This window comes from Aspergillus pseudotamarii (assembly GCF_009193445.1).
Source record: "Aspergillus pseudotamarii strain CBS 117625 unplaced genomic scaffold BDV38scaffold_4, whole genome shotgun sequence".
In the NCBI taxonomy this organism is placed as follows: domain Eukaryota; kingdom Fungi; phylum Ascomycota; class Eurotiomycetes; order Eurotiales; family Aspergillaceae; genus Aspergillus; species Aspergillus pseudotamarii.
Window position 1 is genome coordinate 875,715 of NW_022475018.1, and position 17,283 is coordinate 892,997.

The window sequence follows — 17,283 nt, forward strand, 5'->3', positions numbered from 1 at the left end:
GCAAGTGCACTTATCCACCGACCTCCGGATTCTCTATTATTTGCCCTGCATTTTCAGGAGGTGATCTGAATCGGCAAAATTCCGGCCTGTAGATCTTAGGACGGTCGGTTAATGGGAACGGGGAGTATTGTTGCAAGACACAGGTAATTTTTGCCAGATACTCTACCAGGCTCGACCTGGTCCGTGGATAGAGTAATGGAGCTGAACATTGAACCAGCAAAGTGAATTGGAGACACTGCGATCCCTTCCTCAAAGCGGTCGTTGCCGAGTGGGGATTAACATGACCAACCGTGGGCCGGATGGTATATGGTCACTCTTAGGCGCTGAAGGCTGGTGGAACCTCGACGTGCTCTATGCACCAATGTTGGGTACACCCCATACAACGGTGGAACAGGACACGCATACTTCAGTTTGGTTGCTGAGAGGCTTGTTTAACTTTGTGACAGGCAACTTGTTCGGCTGGATATTGCGGTACAACCCAAGGTTACTGTAATCGGCGAGAAGTCGCCGATGAGGAATATCGGATAGTATCCGTGCTTATTTTTTCCTTTTTGCCTTTTAAAACTCAAATAAAAGTTAGCGGACTTCCAACCAGCCACTGTCAGCTCTGAGGATTGGAATCCCGCATTATGTTATACGCATTGCGTAGGGGAGTTCAGCCCCAATGTTGGTCGCGTGAGCAGTATTACACAAGGAATTCTGTGGCACAGAACATGGAATAGCTCGAGGTTCCATAGTGGAGTACAAGTAGTGTGCGTGTCCTCAATTTTCTCTTATTGGTGAAATCTCTTTTTTGGGGAGCAAAAGATTCAGAATGGAAAACGAGCAGGAGCGGATAAAGACCGGCACTCGGCAAGGCTCTCACCCGAGGCTGGACCGTAACGTGGAAACGCACACAAGACCTACCAAAGATGAAAGTATGTAAAGTTACGGTCACTTCACTCACGTGATAAGAGGGGACCGGGAGATCTGCGGTTAAAGTCCGTGGCATTTGGAGACGGAGATAACGATAAGCTAAAGAACAAACTGGTCATCCAATCGTGTGAAACAAATTTTTTCTACTCCCCTGGTTGCACAGCTGGATGTTGGATCCATGGTGGTTTTGCCCCTATGATTATTATTGGGAGTAAGTATGTACTTGTACAGCCGTATATCCGTGTCGACCCTCAAGAATCACTAATGCCCACTCGAGAACCGTGGTCGTTCTTGATACCCCTCTTGGGACAATATCCCCACCCCCCGATGATCATTGAGTGATGTGCGCTGGGGCTGCTTCACATGGAGTAGTGCTCGTATGTACAGTACATAAGAGCACTCCTCAGACTTTATAATTAACGTAGTGGATATCTAAATTCTCATGACAAATGATGCTATATACACAATGAATCCCAAACAGAATGGGAAGAAAAAAAAAAAAAAAGGACTGGAAGAAATAATAATATATACAGAATTGATATTATTTTACAATGCGAGACAAGAATCGTATGCTTCATGGCTGCGGTTGCTGCACCCCGTTAAGACTTTCGGTTTTGGTATGATGGGATCCCCAAGATTCGGGAGCCCGGGATTCGTGCTCCACTGTGACAGTAACGTCCTGCCGAATTCTCAGGGCTCTGTCAGAGCCATCATCGCTAACATCCCGATCGTCACTCGCATGTATGCTAACGTCAGAAGCCGGCTTGTGAGGCGTAACGATGCTTCGGTTGTAATCGTGCATGCTAAATTCGCCTGAGCGTAGTTGACTCGACGGTCCATAGTGCTGGCCGTACCCCGAGGCTTTGCTGGTCCACGGGCCAGACCGATACCGCTCAGTGGCTCGCTTGGATCCCCCTGTCCAGCTTTTGAGGGCAGGGAACACGTCGCGAAGGAGAGACCAGATGAGTGGCAGGTTGGTGACAAGAACAGCCACTGTTGCTTCTCGGAAGTACCAATTCATGTAGACGTATGAGATGAGTGACGGGACGAGACAGTAAACCTTTGTCAGGACTGCTGCAACAATAACAAAAATTCCCATGCCGAAAATAACCACAAGTATCAGCTTCTGCTTGAGGGGCACGCGTACTTGCAGCAGAAGTGGCAGCCCGATAAGGAGCATCAGAATGTCCGCGGAAATCGATATACATCCCTGGATAATTTCGTAGTATTGGTAGCTCGAGCATTGATCTACACCATAGTCAGCCAGGCTATTGCTTTACTTGGGACGCATAGAGAGTCGACAACTCACAGGATGTAGGCACAGCCCAGTAATTCGATAGGGGCCGGCAGATCAAGAACAAAGATAACTCAACACCAATAAAACCGAGGCCGACGTATACGGCGAGATAGTTAACCCATTTTCTCTGTCGCAACCCTTCCCTAACAAATTAAGTCAGTGAACCACCCACGTCGACATTGGCTGGAAGCAACTCACGTTATACGTGCATAGATTACGAGCATACAGGCCTTCATTGCCCATACCGCGAGGACAAAGGAGTGTTCCGAGACAAAGACCCATTTACTTCCCCTCACTCGATCTGCTTTGATTACCGGAGTCAAGTTCTTAATATCTTCTTCGCTCATCAAGTTCGAACCCCCCACGATGACGACTTCGTTCAAAGCAACGCACAGGATCGTATACCAGATGATAGCGAAGACCATCAAGTAATCGTCTGTCTGGAGGTTTCGGATTCCTAAACGACGTATGCGAGCTACGCTGTAGTGTAGTATGGAATTAGAACACGGTCAAACTAGAGTAATAGGAATGTAAGGACCCCGTTTCTCGCTTCAAGGATAACTTACAATCGCAGGCAAACACCCAGCATCCCTACAGCATAGAGAGTCCATGTTTCCCGAGCGAAGCTTTTTGTAAACTCTGGACTGAAGCTTGACATGTTTTCGGAGAGCAACCTATAAGTCCAGGGAATGATAGGTTAACTGGCATTCATTCCGAGCAGATCCATGTAAGGGACCAAGGGAGGGACTAGATATATGAGGGGATGGCACCGACATCTTCGCGACAAGCTTTCTGTAATTGGGCACATTTGCCAGGGGAGATGTGTGGCTGCAAGGATCAACCGGCAGCCTTGACTCGGTGAGATTCCAGAATTAAGGTACGATTGCTATAGAATGGAAATGGAATTGGAGGGAAAACCGAAAAGTATGGCGTCCCTTGTTGGTTCCAGTGTGATGGGAGAATTACTGTGAGCTCATAGGCGAACCAGAATCGACCAACAGGCCCAAAGAGGGCAAGACACAGCACATCCAATCTAGTAGGTTCATCGCCAGCGGAACCACTTGCTGCAGGAACTAGGTTCATGTCACACAAGGCCGGCCGGCAGTCGTGCTTGCTACCACGTTTGGTTTAATGGGCCCCGATGCTTTTTCCCTTCCCTTTTCTTTTTCTTTTTTGCTCCCCTCTCCAAGTGTAATTGGAGTAATAATTTCTAGTACTTGGGAGGATTGGAGGGGGATACAGTTGGTTGGTCGCACCATTAATTCAACCAACCAACCATTGTATAGCGTGTACCTGAGTAATGTTCAGTCCACATCAATTACCAGCTGACCTTCTCGTTGGCAAATGATAACACGAAGGTAACTCTTCTTCTATTAACATACTTGGCGAGCTGAAAAGTACTGTTCCTTAGAAATATTTTTCCTTAGTAAGGTGGGTAACAGTGTTTTAGGGAACTGGATTCTCATGGTATAAGGCAACGTGCAGTTGGACATGCAACGCAAAGTGTAATTACCGTTATTACAACTCAAAGGGCATGGATTTGGGTGTTGTCAAGTGGGCCCGACCACTACTAGTCTCAAGTTAATTCTGGTCTAACCTCATTGAGAACCTTCTTAGCACCTCAGTTCCTTACCAGTTAACCTTCTGGACGATAACATGCTGATATCTGGCTTGTCCCACTATCCAGTACCGTAGCACTACTACTACTAATCCTAGTAGGACTAAAACTTTGTGTGGTGGATGAACCATGCATCTCATGTCAGAAACCAAAATCACGCATATATCATAGTATAGTTCGAGGCTGCGTCGGAGATAAACTTTGTTCTTTTGTCTTCCTTGTTTCTTAATTGACTTTTGGACTGGGAGCACTAGAGGCCTGATCCCTGTCACTCAGCCACCTCAACTTGCGTTATAATTCGCACAGAATCTTCTCTGCGTATATTAATTAAGATGAAGTCTTCCAATAGAGAAGTCGTCCGATCTCTTTTTTCTATATTAAAAGTGGGAAACAACAAACCACAAATTATCCCGTCTACGCAATCAGAGGGAAAAGTCCCTCCTTGGGCATTTTAGTTCTCTTAATACAATCATGTCTAGTTTTAATCGGTAAGTCCCGGAGTAGCCGACAAGGCCTCGACCAAATCACTGACTCGCTGCTACGGAGTAGTATGAATGTCAAACCGGCCTTGTTTTACTTACCTCGTGTGGACAGTTATAGAGCAGATGTTTCTCCGAGACGCCGAGCAATCACCTGACATGAAAGTCTTTTGGAAATAGCTGTAGATAAAATAGTGGTAGATTGAGTGCTTAGACGTTCTTCTTGAGGTTATGTATCAAATAGACATGCTCTCCTTTCATTTATCTTCAGTAATTAAGGAGGGAAAGGAGAAGAAAACAAAAGAAATGGCGCCCTAAATTAACAATTTAATAGTTGTCATCAGGTTAGGTAGCAATGAAGATACTGGTGGTGTCAATAAGAGCGTAGGGATAATTTGCAATGAAAATGAATAGTTTGCTTGATAAGCGGACTGCGCGTAATCGCCGGATTAAAACATGGACGGTTCCGCTGGGGCCCCGTGTCATTGGCCCCGGTCTCTAAATAAAGTTAGGCTCCAGAAAACAGACTTTCTTGGTGGCAAGGGGCAAGTGGAACAAGGTCTGTGTCTCTCCCGTTCAAGCCTTAATTGTGTATTTTCTGTGTGTATGAAACCACTATCTTGCCTTTTTCCGGTTTATTTTTTATTTCTTTTGTTTTTGGCTTTTTTTCAGCTTAACTAATACCATCGCCTCTGATGAACTAAATCTCTTATGCCCTGGTTACTAAATCAATAGTCCAAGACTTACAAGGAAAGCAAGACAGTTTGGGGCTTTGCTACGGTAGTATCGCTGAAGTTGTAACAGAAGTTACATTCTGTATTTTCATTCATTAAACAACGGACTTCATAGTAGGTACTAAATCTCTAGTAATGTTTCCACTCCCAATCAGTTAACCGACCGCGGGAATACTACAGAGTATGGTCTGATGCACCTAGCATGTAGTGACACTTGCACAAGACCTTGGAGTGCGGGAAGGTTGCGATATCCTTTAAAGATAATCAAAGTGGGGAGGTTCAAGATGTCCAAGTATTATCCGAAACTGGATCTCAGCCTTAGAGGAGGGAAAAGAATCCTATTTCTTCAAAAGCACCTACGTAGGATCATCGTCCTTCCGGATCTCAAAAGGGTTTTGGCTTCTCTGCTCAAGCTCCCCCTTCAGGTAAAGACTCACACTTTCCCCGGTACCCCCTGTTCTCAGCATCCAACCAGCACGTTTCCCGGGCCCACTTTATCCATGCTGGCCACTGGCCACCAAGGAGAGCGGTTGACATCGATGATTTGCTAGGAATGACTTGAAGTGTCCGTAGGTACTCCAACTGTTAGTCCTCTAACCTAAGAGTATCTGCGCCAGTGTATAAACTCTTACTCACACCAGAATCATATCTTTTATAAAATTTTGTTTCTTCGCTCAGTATCTTTGTTTCTAACCCACTATATACTAGTGATACTCTAGAGGCAATGTCCGGCCAATCTTTCTAAATTAATCCCATCGTTACCCTAGTCATTCATTTCAAACCATAGAGAGATTCCATTCTTGCCCCCACGTCCTTGCGATTTTCCTTTCTTAAGAAACCTCCATCCACCCTTTCTCTTTTCTCCCGCTTTCTCATTTTCCGACTCAGCTTTACTCCTTCTGATAACCCACTCTTATCCCGAAACCCACGTCACGTAAGTGGTCGTGTTATCCTCGACGATGGCAGCTGCGGAGGGGCTAGAGCCAAAACAGGCGGGAGCTATCGAGTCGGCGACGGAGGACCAGTCACCGGGAGAACTGATTAATGCATCCGGGCATCGTCAGGAGCTCGACCGAAACTTCAGTTTGTTAAGTATTTGTGCCGTGGCTGTTACGACTGGAAACACATGGATCGCACAAGGAGGCAGTGTGGTATGTTATACTATGTCGCTCCTGTAATGAGAAAGGAAGGGACAACGCAACTGATGATCGGTTTAGGTCACTGCTCTGAGTAATGGGGGGCCATCAGGTGTTATTTATGAATTGTACGACAAGCCTCGCTATTGCTACTATCGATCGGTTGGATACTAACGGGAATATCAGCATTGCTGTGTCGGTCTGCTACTGGTTAGTGGCGGCCTCAATCGCGGAACTAGCATCGGGAATGCCGTCGGCTAGTGGTGGTACGTTTGATAATGATTTATGTCTCTCAATCAAGTGTAGAGAGTCGCTAATTTCAATCCAGTGTACCACTGGGCCTCTATCACAGCGGGAAAGTATGGCCGTGCATGTGGTTTCTTCGCTGGCTTCTGGAATTGTCTGGCCTGGATCCTTGGTGCAGCTTCTATGTCTGCTATTCTGGGACAGCAGACTGTCTCCATGTATGCTCTGATGCATCCCGGATTTGTCCCCCAGTCGTGGCACATATTCGTCAGTTTTATTATCTGTACATGGCTTTGCTGCGCTATCGTCCTTTTCATGAATCGGATACTCCCACATATCGGCAACCTTGGAATGTTCTTCATCCTCGCGGGTGTGTTCATTACAATCATTGTCTGTGCTGTTATGCCCCATGTGAACGGTACTGGCTACGCATCAGATTCGGACGTGTGGCGTACTTGGCAAAATGGTACCGGATATTCTAGTGAGGGCTTTGTCTTCGTTGCCGGAATGCTCAATGGTGCTTACAGCGTGGGTACGCCTGACTGCTCAACCCATCTTGCAGAGGAGATCCCCAGGTATTGAACACGATAAAACCCATACTTACGCACGAGTATCTAATGAATTGGCAGACCGAGTCGGAACATTCCCAAGGCCGTCCTCGCCCAGATGACGGTCGGTTTTATTACCGGCGTCCTCTACATGATTGCATTGTTCTACTCGATCACAGATCTAGATGCAGTTATCTCAAGCGTCTATGGTTTCCCTCTCGCCGAAATCTATCATCAGGCGACGGGGTCTAGGGGTGGCGCCCTTGGTTTACTCATTGTGGCTTTTCTTCCAACCGTTATTACATGCGCCGGCTGCTATATCACTGCCGGTCGTACACTGTGGACCATCTCCCGCGATAAAGCGACCCCGTTCTCCGGCTGGCTTGCGCGCATCAACAGCCGTATGCACAACCCTTTCAATGCTACTCTTGTTTGTGGTGTGATCGTCACGATCCTTGCCTGCATCTATGTCGGCTCTACCACCGCCTTCAACGCTTTCGTCGGCTGCTTCGTGCAATTGTCTAGTCTTTCCTACTGCGCCGCCATTCTTCCACACCTTTTGACTCGTCGTTCTACATTCGCCCCGGGGTATTTCTGGATGGGGCGCATTGGCTATCTCATTAACGCCTTGTCCTGCATTTACATTCTCGCTTTTGTCGTGATCTTCTGCTTCCCGTATGCTTTGCCTACCGACGCGGCTTCCATGAACTACGCTAGTCTGATGACCGGAGGATTGACAATTTTTGTGACCATCTGGTGGCTCTTCCGGATGAAATCCTATGAAGGACCGAAATTCGTCCCTCTGACAGACAAGGTGCTGATGGATGACGCTAAATAAGCACTACTCTTCTTTAAAGAGTGAGCGCTCGCGAGAGATATCGAACATACTAGATGTCTGAATAAATGGCTCACACTCGCTACAGTCTGCATACCCTTACGACTCGTATATTTTCTTAAGATTTAATTCGGACAAAAATAAGGCTGTTGGTCTAGTTCTATGAATGATATGTATTAATCTCAGCTTGCTTTGTGTTCTAGCATTTAGTACTTTAATAAGTTGACTGGCTGGTACTGCAAGCCAGGATGTTAATTATCTATCCTAATAAAAGACTACAGTAGTATTGACGGTACTAATATTCATAGGTGAAGAAATTCATCTATACTTACTCGTTCTGGCAACCAACGTAATCATGTGACCACGCGTTTTCCCGTGCCGCGTCTCACGAGTAAAGGCAACTCGTCCACTAAAAGGAACGAAATGCTACCAAAGAGAAGTCTAAAGGCCACACGACATGATCTTTAAACCGTTCAAACCTCCTTTGATAAGGAAAAACACGCAGGATTCGAATACAAAATCAGACCTTCCCATCGATACTCGGGACAACCATGGCCCGCCAGCTAAGAGGCCGCGTCTGCACCAAGACCGTACCGTGGATAGTGCAGGTCCATCGATGAGAACTGAGAGGAAGCCTTTGGTCCAAGTGAGCAATATAGGTGGATCAGTAGACGACAATGTCAAGGACGATGAGTCTGCAGGCGAGCGGTATTTCAATGTTTTATGGTATGACCGCATCGCTACCATGTTCTTGAGAGACGAGAGAAAGAGAATGGGCAAGAAAGACAAGGAAGCTGACAATTTTCAGGCGAAAACCTACCACTAAAAAGAACAAGACATGGGATGGCGATGGTATACTCTCAGTCCGGAATGGATATGTTCATTTGCGGGATGTCTCGGGTAAGGACATGGGCCGGACCATGCAAGCCTCTCATCTTGAACCTGGAACTATGCTCTCGATCGGAGGTAAGGAAGTCGAGATAGATTCAGAAATGTCGAAGAAGGAGTATCTGTCGGGGAGGCAATTCCTCGAAAATAAACCTAGCCCAACTCTGCCGGTAGCGCCATCGAAGAAAGGTTTTGTACCTGTGTCGGGAAACAAACCTAGCACATTGGCTGCCAAGGAGAACCAATTGGAGAAAGGCCAAATGCAGATTATTCCAAATCCTGCATCAAGGAAACCGAGCTCTATATCTAGCGCATACAAAAGACCGCTGTTAGAGAATACTGTTATCCCGCAGAGAGCTGCCGAGGAGCCCGTGCCTCGTCATGACCCTAAGCAGCCCGGTGCACTGGTGATGAAACGGCCAGCATCCGCGCCTAAGGGGAAAAGGATTGTCGACGTTGTGGTTGACCCTATCCTTGCTAAACACTTACGGCCGCATCAGCGTGAAGGAGTCAAGTTCCTTTATGAATGTGTTATGGGGATGCGATCATTCAATGGTCAAGGTGCAATTTTAGCGGACGACATGGGCTTGGGTAAAACATTGCAGACAATCACGCTACTATGGACCTTACTTAAACAGAATCCGATTTATGAAGATCCTCCTGAAGTTAAGAAAGCGCTTATCGTGTGCCCTGTGACTTTGATCAATAACTGGAGGAAGGAGTTCCGGAAATGGCTTGGGAATGAACGGATTGGCGTATTTGTCTTCGATGACAAGCGAAAACGGCTGACTGACTTTACAAGGGGTAGAGCATACAATATTATGATTGTCGGCTATGAAAAACTGAGAACCGTACAAGAAGGACTTGCACAAGGAGCTGGGGTCGACGTTATCATCGCGGATGAGGGCCACAGACTCAAAACACTTCAAAACAAGAGTGGACAGGCGATACAGTCGCTTAATGCCACCAAAAGAGTGATTCTCTCAGGTACGCCGATCCAGAATGACTTGAAGGAATTCTTCGCGGCAGTGGACATAGTGAACCCAGGAGTTCTGGGAACTTTCAAGGCATTCGTACGCGAATTCGAGGGTCCTATTGTGAAGAGCAGACAGCCAGAGGCAACAAGGAAGGATATCGAGAAGGGAGAAGCCAGAAACGAAGAGCTCCGTGAAATTACGTCTCAATTCATGCTACGGAGAACCGCAGACATTCTTGCGAACTACCTTCCACCAAAGTCGGAATACATACTTTTTTGTGACCCAACGCCCACACAAGCGAACATTTATCAAAACGTGCTCGCTTCACCTGTATTTCAATGTGCTGTTGGAAACTCAGAGAACGCTCTACAGCTCATTACTATCCTGAAGAAACTCTGCAACAGCCCCTCGTTGCTTTCCCCAAGAAATGTGGACGAGGCACCCAGTGAAACAATCGCAGCTTTACTATCCTCTCTACCTCCGAACCTCCTACGACACTTTTCTCCATCCTCTAGCGCTAAAATCCGAGTCCTAGACCAACTACTACACATCCTGCATACGTCAACTTCAGAGAAAGTCGTTCTCGTTTCGAACTATACATCCACGCTTAACCTGTTAGCCACGCTCCTAACCTCATTATCACTTCCATTCCTACGGCTAGATGGCTCGACTCCAGCGCAAAAAAGACAATCCCTAGTCGAAGACTTCAACCGCTTCCCAGCAAACCGCTGCTTCGCATTCCTCCTATCTGCTAAGGCAGGAGGCACGGGACTGAACTTGATAGGCGCCAGCCGCCTCATCTTATTCGATGTTGACTGGAACCCAGCCACCGACATCCAAGCCATGGCCCGAATCCATCGCGACGGACAAAAACGACACTGTCGAATATACCGCATTCTACTGAAGGGTAGCTTGGAAGAGAAGATCTGGCAACGCCAAGTGACGAAACTCGGACTCGCAGATAGTGTCATGGAGCACAAGGATAACGCTGCCCAGTTCTCTCGAGATGAACTAAAAGACCTGTTCCGTCTCGACCAGGATAGCAAATGCCAAACGCACGAGCTCCTAAGCTGTGATTGTGGAGGCAGGGGGCAGAATGTGTCAAACTCGGACTCTCATGCTGGCTCACTTGTAGACGGACAAGGCAACGTATCATACTCAAATGACTCAGAGGAAGTAGAAGAGGACTTCCCGGACGTGTTGACCCTCATTAAAGCTTCCAAGCTAGACATGGAGAAGCAAGAGCGCATGATTAAGGCGAATCGCGCGGCACGCCCTGGGCGTAGAACGGCCAATAGCACCGTTGGCACCAACTCTGACAAGCAGAAGAATAACATGCAACAGTCGCTATCCCAGTACTCTCATATTGATCCCTGTCACCTAACAACCGCAACTGATGATGTGCAAGATATCCAACAAGCTATTGATGACGACGTGCTTCTCTCTATCTTAAAAGAGGAGGATAATAGGATCAGTTTCGTTTTTAAGAAATCTAGCGTGGCATTGGCAAAGGACACGGATTCGTCGATGCCGGTTGTCTTGTTGGATTAAGGATAGACTATCCTCGACTTGATTGACTGTATATGCTCATGCCGATATCTGGGATTACCATAGACATAATGTATCTCTTCAATTAAATACAGCACCTGACATAACCGCATCTCCGTCAACATATAATCACAGGGCTCTGGAACGAAATTATTCGCTTATGAAAGGTGTTACGACGCCGTTGAAAGTTTTACTGGTGATGACGATGCTATATTTAAAACAGTATCCCACATAATAGGATAACGATCAATCATTCCTTGTCTCGTAGACGCACACATACATGCAAGTGACATCTGATCTCGTAATTCACATAAACAAAAATGTAACAACATATGGAAAGCACAGCGACAAACTGAAGGGGGTATGGGTATGCAGGATCAACTATCTATCAATTGAAATGCAACTGGTTCGAGACAAAAGACCAGGAAAGGAAATTAAAACAAAGGAGTGCTGAGAATTCGAGCATTTACAGGGTAAACTTGCGACACGTATGGGGTTGCATATGAGTCATAAAGTCTAGTATCTGAGTTTTCCAACGAGTCCAAATGTATATGCTGCCTCGGCTTCACTCTTCATTTGGATCATGTATATCTTGGACGAGCCACCGGTAACACCGCCTTTCTTCGGCATGGCACCACCTTCGGTCTCTTCCCAAACTGACACGGCAATACCTGTCCTTGCTACTCGTTCGAAGGAACTTTCAGGTAGGCAAACATCAAGAAGAACCTCACCGCGTGTCTTGCCGCGAATGAGAATACGCTTTTCAGAATCTATAGTGCGCCGAGGAGAGGCAGTTCCAGAAGAGGGTGGGCTTCCTTCAGCACCTTCTGCTCCAGAACTGGTATCGTTGGATCCGCCAGCAGCTGTTTCTAACCGTCGAGGCTCCGCGGTCGCCGGCATAATAGTTAGCCTAGCAGCACCCATATCACGCCATTTGGACTGAGTTTCGCGCATGTAAAGCCTAATTTTTGCGTTCGACAGGCCAATGCCGTCGACGTTCTTAATAGCGGCTGCTATCCGGCCAATTCCAGAAGTGGACGTATGGTTTGTTCCAGAACCAGCAGAGCTTGAGTATAAGCTATCTTCTTTTTGACCACTCCGAGAGGTAACTGAGGATCGTGCAATGCTGAACATCTTGCCGCCTGCACCAAATCGTTTCAAAGCTGAGAATGCACTACTCATAGTCCCAACGCTACTCTCGGAATTGTCAGCAAGTGAGCGGGGGGAGCTCGACGCACGGTAGCTCTTCCTGCGACGTGGCCACCCGAATAACCCCCCACTCTTGGAGGGGCGTTCTCGAGGAGCGGGTTCTTGAGTGAAAGGGCCTCGGGCGTTTTGCAAAGCTATGTAGGTAGGATTGGTGGTGCGCGCCTGGTTTATGAGGCCATACAAAATCTCGCATTCATCGGCGTTGCGGGAACGGAACATAATATTGTTGCTCCATGATACCTTCGACCGTTCAGTTGGAGGAGAACGGATACTGATATCAATCGCTGTACCACGTCGGATGGGTACGAGGGGTGTTAGTTCGAGAGCAACCAGTGGTCGTTCCTGTTTAGACGGTGTGTGATCGTCATCCGAGGCAGAGGCCGATTTCAAGTCATATGCTTCCACTAGTCCAGGACTAACATAAATATTACATTCATCGGGCAGAAGGCTCTCCCAGGAACCTTTATCGGACCATGCAAAAACGGAAGCAATGGCGGTGGACGACTTGTTGGGTTGTGAAGGGACGGACCGATATCCCCCTTGAGAGACAGAATTTGAAGGAGACAGAGAACTAGTTGCGGACGTAATCACGGAGGCCGGCACAGTCAGTTTTGAAACGTGGTGCTCTTGGAGAGGTGGTAGTTCGTCGTCCGAATCATCATCCGAACTGTCCGACCCCGAGTAATCCGATTCGGAGTACAAGTCGTAGCGTCGCACAGTTGATGTTTCGGAGTCTGAGTATGTTTCGTCGGATGCCGTGGAAGGCTCGTATTCATGCTTCAAAGGAGAAGAGCCACGACGTCTAGACAGGGGTCCGCTTGGACTAAGGATTGGGGCATTTGAAAGACTCGATCCTGTCGAACTTGGGGAACGAGAGTGTGGCGGGGGTGGAGGGGGTTCTTCACCATTTGTTGGTTCGGAAGTGTCGGAGTTGGAGCGAGAGTGGCCTTTCTTCCGTGTAGGAGTCTCGGGTATACTATATGAATCTAGCACGTACTCGTCGTCCGACGTAGATTCCAAAGACTCAGAAATATACGTCTGACTGCTGCCTTTTCTGAGCTTTGGAATAATGGGTAAGTCCATAGAAGGGACAGATGATACTCGAGGGGAAATCGCTTCGGGTTCATCCTTCGTAGGAGTCTTTGGGGGATGTTGTTCTTTATGGGCTTTCTTTTCGTCATGATCTGGGCGATGAGTTGTAGGCGCCGCCTTAGGGCCCCCGGCATTGTGATCTTTTGGCAGACTAGGAACCGGGGGGTTATCCTCGTCATGCCGTGCAACCCTCTTTGCTTTTGATCGTTTGAGGCTAGTGGGGGATCTCTCGTCTCCAGTTGCAGTTTTTCGTGGGTCTCTAGAATGCAGTATTGACTGCTGTGTTCGTGGGGATGGCTTGGTTGGCGAATCTGTTTCCCCGGCAGCGTAGTCTGACTCGCGGGTGATTGCAGTCTGTAAGGAAGTGCGTGATTCGGTAGCTAAAGATCCGACAGTGCTCGGGTCAGACAAATTCTCCCTGGGTGAGCAGCGCCGCAGTGTACCAGAGACGGCCCTCTCGCCGATAGGAATATCGACAGTAATAGAGCTCGGTAGGACTTCCTTGGTTTCAGTACTGGAGGAAGCTACTTGTGCTCGTTGCCGCTGCTTCGCTCGTTCAACGAAGCTCTGGCTTCGGCAAATTGCTGGCGGCACCGGGTTCAAACCAAGCATTTGAACCCACTCAAACCCAATGTCTTCCTCGTCGATCCGGAGAACAAGAATTTCTTGCCAAGCATTTGGTTGCCCCGGAGGACTGCGCAACATGACTACGATTTCTCCTTTCACATCGCCATTGCGAGCAGATACAAAAGCAAGGTCCATTGGAGGGAATAGAAGCCAACGATCCGCATGATCTATCTCGCAAATTAGGAGATCCCCTCCAGCACCGTTATCGGGTGTATTGTCTCTCAGGAGGAGCTCTGCACGACAGTCTATAACCTGCCCGGTCGAGTGATAAAGCGAAAGGTTGAAGAAATCTCGAGCTCGAACCCTCCGAGCTCTACTCACAGTCGCACCGGCAAGCGGTCCTAGAGTCGCAGGATCGCGAGCTCGAGTTGGGTCGACGCTAGCAGCAGATTCATCTTCAAGTCTCGCCCGCTCTTCACGCGCACGGCGGCGAGCTTCGTTTACCAGGCCCTGGTACGCCACTGATACGTCCTCGGCCTTCTCGGACGGCTGAATCATATTGATGCCTTTGAAAGTCTTTGCAAGATACTTGAGACGTACCAAAGGCCGTTTCAACAGATATGCCACATCAACCTTTTCGCCATCACTGTCAATGACATCCCCATTTTCGTCCCTCGCCATACCTTCGTCCAAGCTCTTGGTGTCGGCATTGTTCATCGCCTCATTTTCATCAAGGGGGGCTAGGTTTACAATAACATCCTTGAAACCTAATCTCCAGGACTTGAGGTAGTCACGGTACACTTTTTGTGCTCCCTGTGCCCATGTGAGCAGGGAATCTGCATTGTCCTGAGGAATTCGCTTATGCAGTGTCTTCAAGCGCTCGACCGCAACACCCATGTCCACTATTGGCTTACTAAAATTTATTTCGTCTTTCGGGTCCATTGATGGACGAAAGAGACCTGCAGCAATTGCGGAATCGGATTTTGAAAGAACGCAGGTAAGCAGGACAGGAATGACTCCGCCAACTAGTGTTTTCAGCTCACGCATATATTTGATTTCATCGGCTGATAGTTCCTTGAGAAGCTCAGGCACAGTGGCATTGGTGACGCGGCTTTTGTTGGTGCGGATGCTACGGGCAGACCTGATACTCCTGCTCCTGCTGTTTGGCGCAGAGAGAACCGACATGAGGTCATCATGTGTGGTAAGCCGCCTCTTCAACTGGGTAGACACTATTGGAAGAGAATTGGGATCAAACTGGTCCCTTTCCTCCTGATCTTCCTTTTCTGCCACTGGAGTTGAGTCACACACTTCTAGCGGGGCATCTAGAGCAGGTTCCTGGGATCGGGCATCATCACCTGTCTTCATTGACTCAACAGACGCGATAGTGGACAGTCGGTGGTCTCCTGTGCTAGGAAATGGTCGTTCCCGGTGGAGCGGGACCGGCGCATTATTACCAGACACCTCGGAGACCTCGGAGATCGTTTGTGTTTCAGTCAAAGTGATGACTTGCACCTCGGTAGACGTCTCTTTTTGGGGGGAGGTACTTCCCTTATTACTGGAAGAAGATCGGCTATGTCTGTGTCCACTAGATCGCTTCTCACTCATGGTCGAAGTTGTCTCTAGTTGTGGCTCTTGTGAAGTCATTATCTCTTCCGTCATCGACTTTACTCGCTCCTCCCTACTTGGCACTCGTCGCTTACTTGTGCTCTTCCGTCGAGAGTCACTTTCCGCTCCCGAGTCGGTTGCAGTAGAGCGACCTTCCTCTCGTTTTGTCGACAGCTTGGCCCTATTACCTTTGGTATTCAAAGGTGCGGGGATTTCCACATCCGGATCAACATCGTCAAAGAACGGATCCGATGTTCCAGACAGCCATGCTTCAATCTTTGAACCCCTATTGGGGCCGGGTTTGGGGGCCTCTGGTTTTGCAAATATCTTTCTTGATTCACCGAACATGTGCTCAAAGATACCACCTTTAGGTATCTTTGGAGGGGGTGCGCGGCCTTTCTGATTTGGGGTTGGGCCCCGGGCGCGGCGCCTTGATAACTCTGAGAAGTCAGCTTCACTTGCCGTCCACTCAAAGTCGTCGTCATTGACGCTGCTTTTCTTCGAAGTATCTTCAACCAATTCCGATCTAGCCCCTGCATGTGGTTTACCCGCACTAGTTGGTCGTGAGGCAGACTTAGTCGACCCATTATGCGATGCAGTTTCTTCCTCGATTTTGCTCCCTAGTAGGGAATCGCCCTCCCGATATACCCTAGACTTCCTCCGTTCTCTGCTCCTCGAGTCTGCACCAGCTCTTTCTCTCTCCACACTCGGAGCGGATGGGGAAGACCGTGGCTTATCCTCTTTCCTTGACTCATCTCTCCCCACCCGAGGACTCCGAACCGGGTCATTGGTTGTGTACTGTGAAAGGCGTTTTGGCGGCGGTAGCTTCGATGCAGGAACCTGTGTGGGGGTACGATTCAACTTCCAGTGTTCGTCGCTGATGACTCGTTTTCGGGGGGTACTTTTACTTCGTTTTCTCGTTGTGGGCCCCCTCGTAGGCTTGGATTTCGAATCGACCGTCGAATTCTCCTCATCTTCCTCGTAATAAACAACTTCGTCCGCTGTGATTACACCTCCTCCTTGCTGCTGCCACTTGCGGACCTTCTCCCGCACCGAATTTGTGTCATAGATCCCTAGCGGTTGACCGATATCCAGCGGTTTTTGCTTTGTTGGGGTGGATTTAGTATTTCCCCCAAGATTGGAGGGGCGATGCGGCGTTGCGGGAGACGGCATCGATGTCTGCGACCGAGATGATCGTTAGCATGATCAATAAAATAAGTATATTATCATATAACAAGAAAGAAAACAGGTAATTGTGAGGTTGCCATCCATATACTGGTGGGTGGGTGTTTTTGTTGATAGCATGTGTTGTACCCGACGACGTCACTCGGTGATTGTTTGTTTATTGGCGGCACTTTGGAACCTTGCAGGAGCTGCGTACTTACAGCAACGTAGTCCTAGTTGATCTTCCAGAGAACACGGACACGGGAGGAAGTCGATCCCAACTTCAAGGAAGGAAAGAAAAGGAAAGAAAAGGAAAACAGAGAAAAGAGAATTGAAACAGGCGGTGGGCGGGTGAAGCGCAGATGGGGAAGTGCGAGTGACTTAAGTTCCTGCTGATGATGGAATTGCGGGTCAGCTGCCTACGG

The 17,283-nt window shown here is 48.2% G+C and overlaps 4 protein-coding genes across 4 annotated transcripts; 2 read left to right on the top strand and 2 right to left on the bottom strand.

Annotated features, from left to right (window-relative positions):
- Positions 1–1,489: 1,489 nt before the first annotated feature.
- BDV38DRAFT_278201 (uncharacterized protein) lies at positions 1,490–2,870 on the bottom strand (the record flags this gene model as incomplete). The annotated part of the gene is made up of 4 exons (XM_032058665.1): positions 1,490–2,163; positions 2,225–2,355; positions 2,411–2,692; positions 2,779–2,870. The coding sequence occupies 4 exons, from the start codon at positions 2,868–2,870 to the stop codon at positions 1,490–1,492; spliced, it is 1,179 nt and encodes a 392-aa protein (XP_031918747.1).
- Positions 2,871–5,663: 2,793 nt separating this feature from the next.
- On the top strand, positions 5,664–8,009 carry BDV38DRAFT_235495 (putative choline transport protein). Its single transcript, XM_032053352.1, has 5 exons — positions 5,664–6,194; positions 6,261–6,307; positions 6,366–6,445; positions 6,508–7,000; positions 7,055–8,009. Exons 1-5 carry the CDS (start codon positions 6,003–6,005, stop codon positions 7,809–7,811), a joined length of 1,569 nt encoding a protein of 522 aa, XP_031918748.1. The 5' UTR covers positions 5,664–6,002; the 3' UTR covers positions 7,812–8,009.
- A 29-nt stretch (positions 8,010–8,038) lies between these two features.
- BDV38DRAFT_128866 (DEAD/DEAH box helicase) lies at positions 8,039–11,363 on the top strand. Its single transcript, XM_032051264.1, has 2 exons — positions 8,039–8,534; positions 8,617–11,363. Exons 1-2 carry the CDS (start codon positions 8,266–8,268, stop codon positions 11,222–11,224), a joined length of 2,877 nt encoding a protein of 958 aa, XP_031918749.1. The 5' UTR covers positions 8,039–8,265; the 3' UTR covers positions 11,225–11,363.
- Positions 11,364–11,706: 343 nt separating this feature from the next.
- On the bottom strand, positions 11,707–17,060 carry BDV38DRAFT_128826 (uncharacterized protein). Its single transcript, XM_032051263.1, has one exon. The coding sequence runs from the start codon at positions 16,865–16,867 to the stop codon at positions 11,738–11,740; it is 5,130 nt and encodes a 1,709-aa protein (XP_031918750.1). The 5' UTR covers positions 16,868–17,060; the 3' UTR covers positions 11,707–11,737.
- Positions 17,061–17,283: the final 223 nt, after the last annotated feature.

What these genes read in the sequence shown, in the direction of transcription:
- BDV38DRAFT_128866 (XM_032051264.1), top strand. Translation starts at nt 8,266, where the DNA reads ATGATCTTTAAACCGTTCAAACCTCCTTTGATAAGGAAAAACACGCAG. An exon ending in CGGTATTTCAATGTTTTATG is followed by an intron (nt 8,535 to 8,616) that starts GTATGACCGCAT and finishes GACAATTTTCAG; the next exon opens with GCGAAAACCTACCACTAAAA.
- BDV38DRAFT_235495 (XM_032053352.1), top strand. Translation starts at nt 6,003, where the DNA reads ATGGCAGCTGCGGAGGGGCTAGAGCCAAAACAGGCGGGAGCTATCGAG. An exon ending in TCGCACAAGGAGGCAGTGTG is followed by an intron (nt 6,195 to 6,260) that starts GTATGTTATACT and finishes TGATCGGTTTAG; the next exon opens with GTCACTGCTCTGAGTAATGG. An exon ending in CTTGCAGAGGAGATCCCCAG is followed by an intron (nt 7,001 to 7,054) that starts GTATTGAACACG and finishes ATGAATTGGCAG; the next exon opens with ACCGAGTCGGAACATTCCCA.
- BDV38DRAFT_128826 (XM_032051263.1), bottom strand. Translation starts at nt 16,867, where the DNA reads ATGCCGTCTCCCGCAACGCCGCATCGCCCCTCCAATCTTGGGGGAAAT.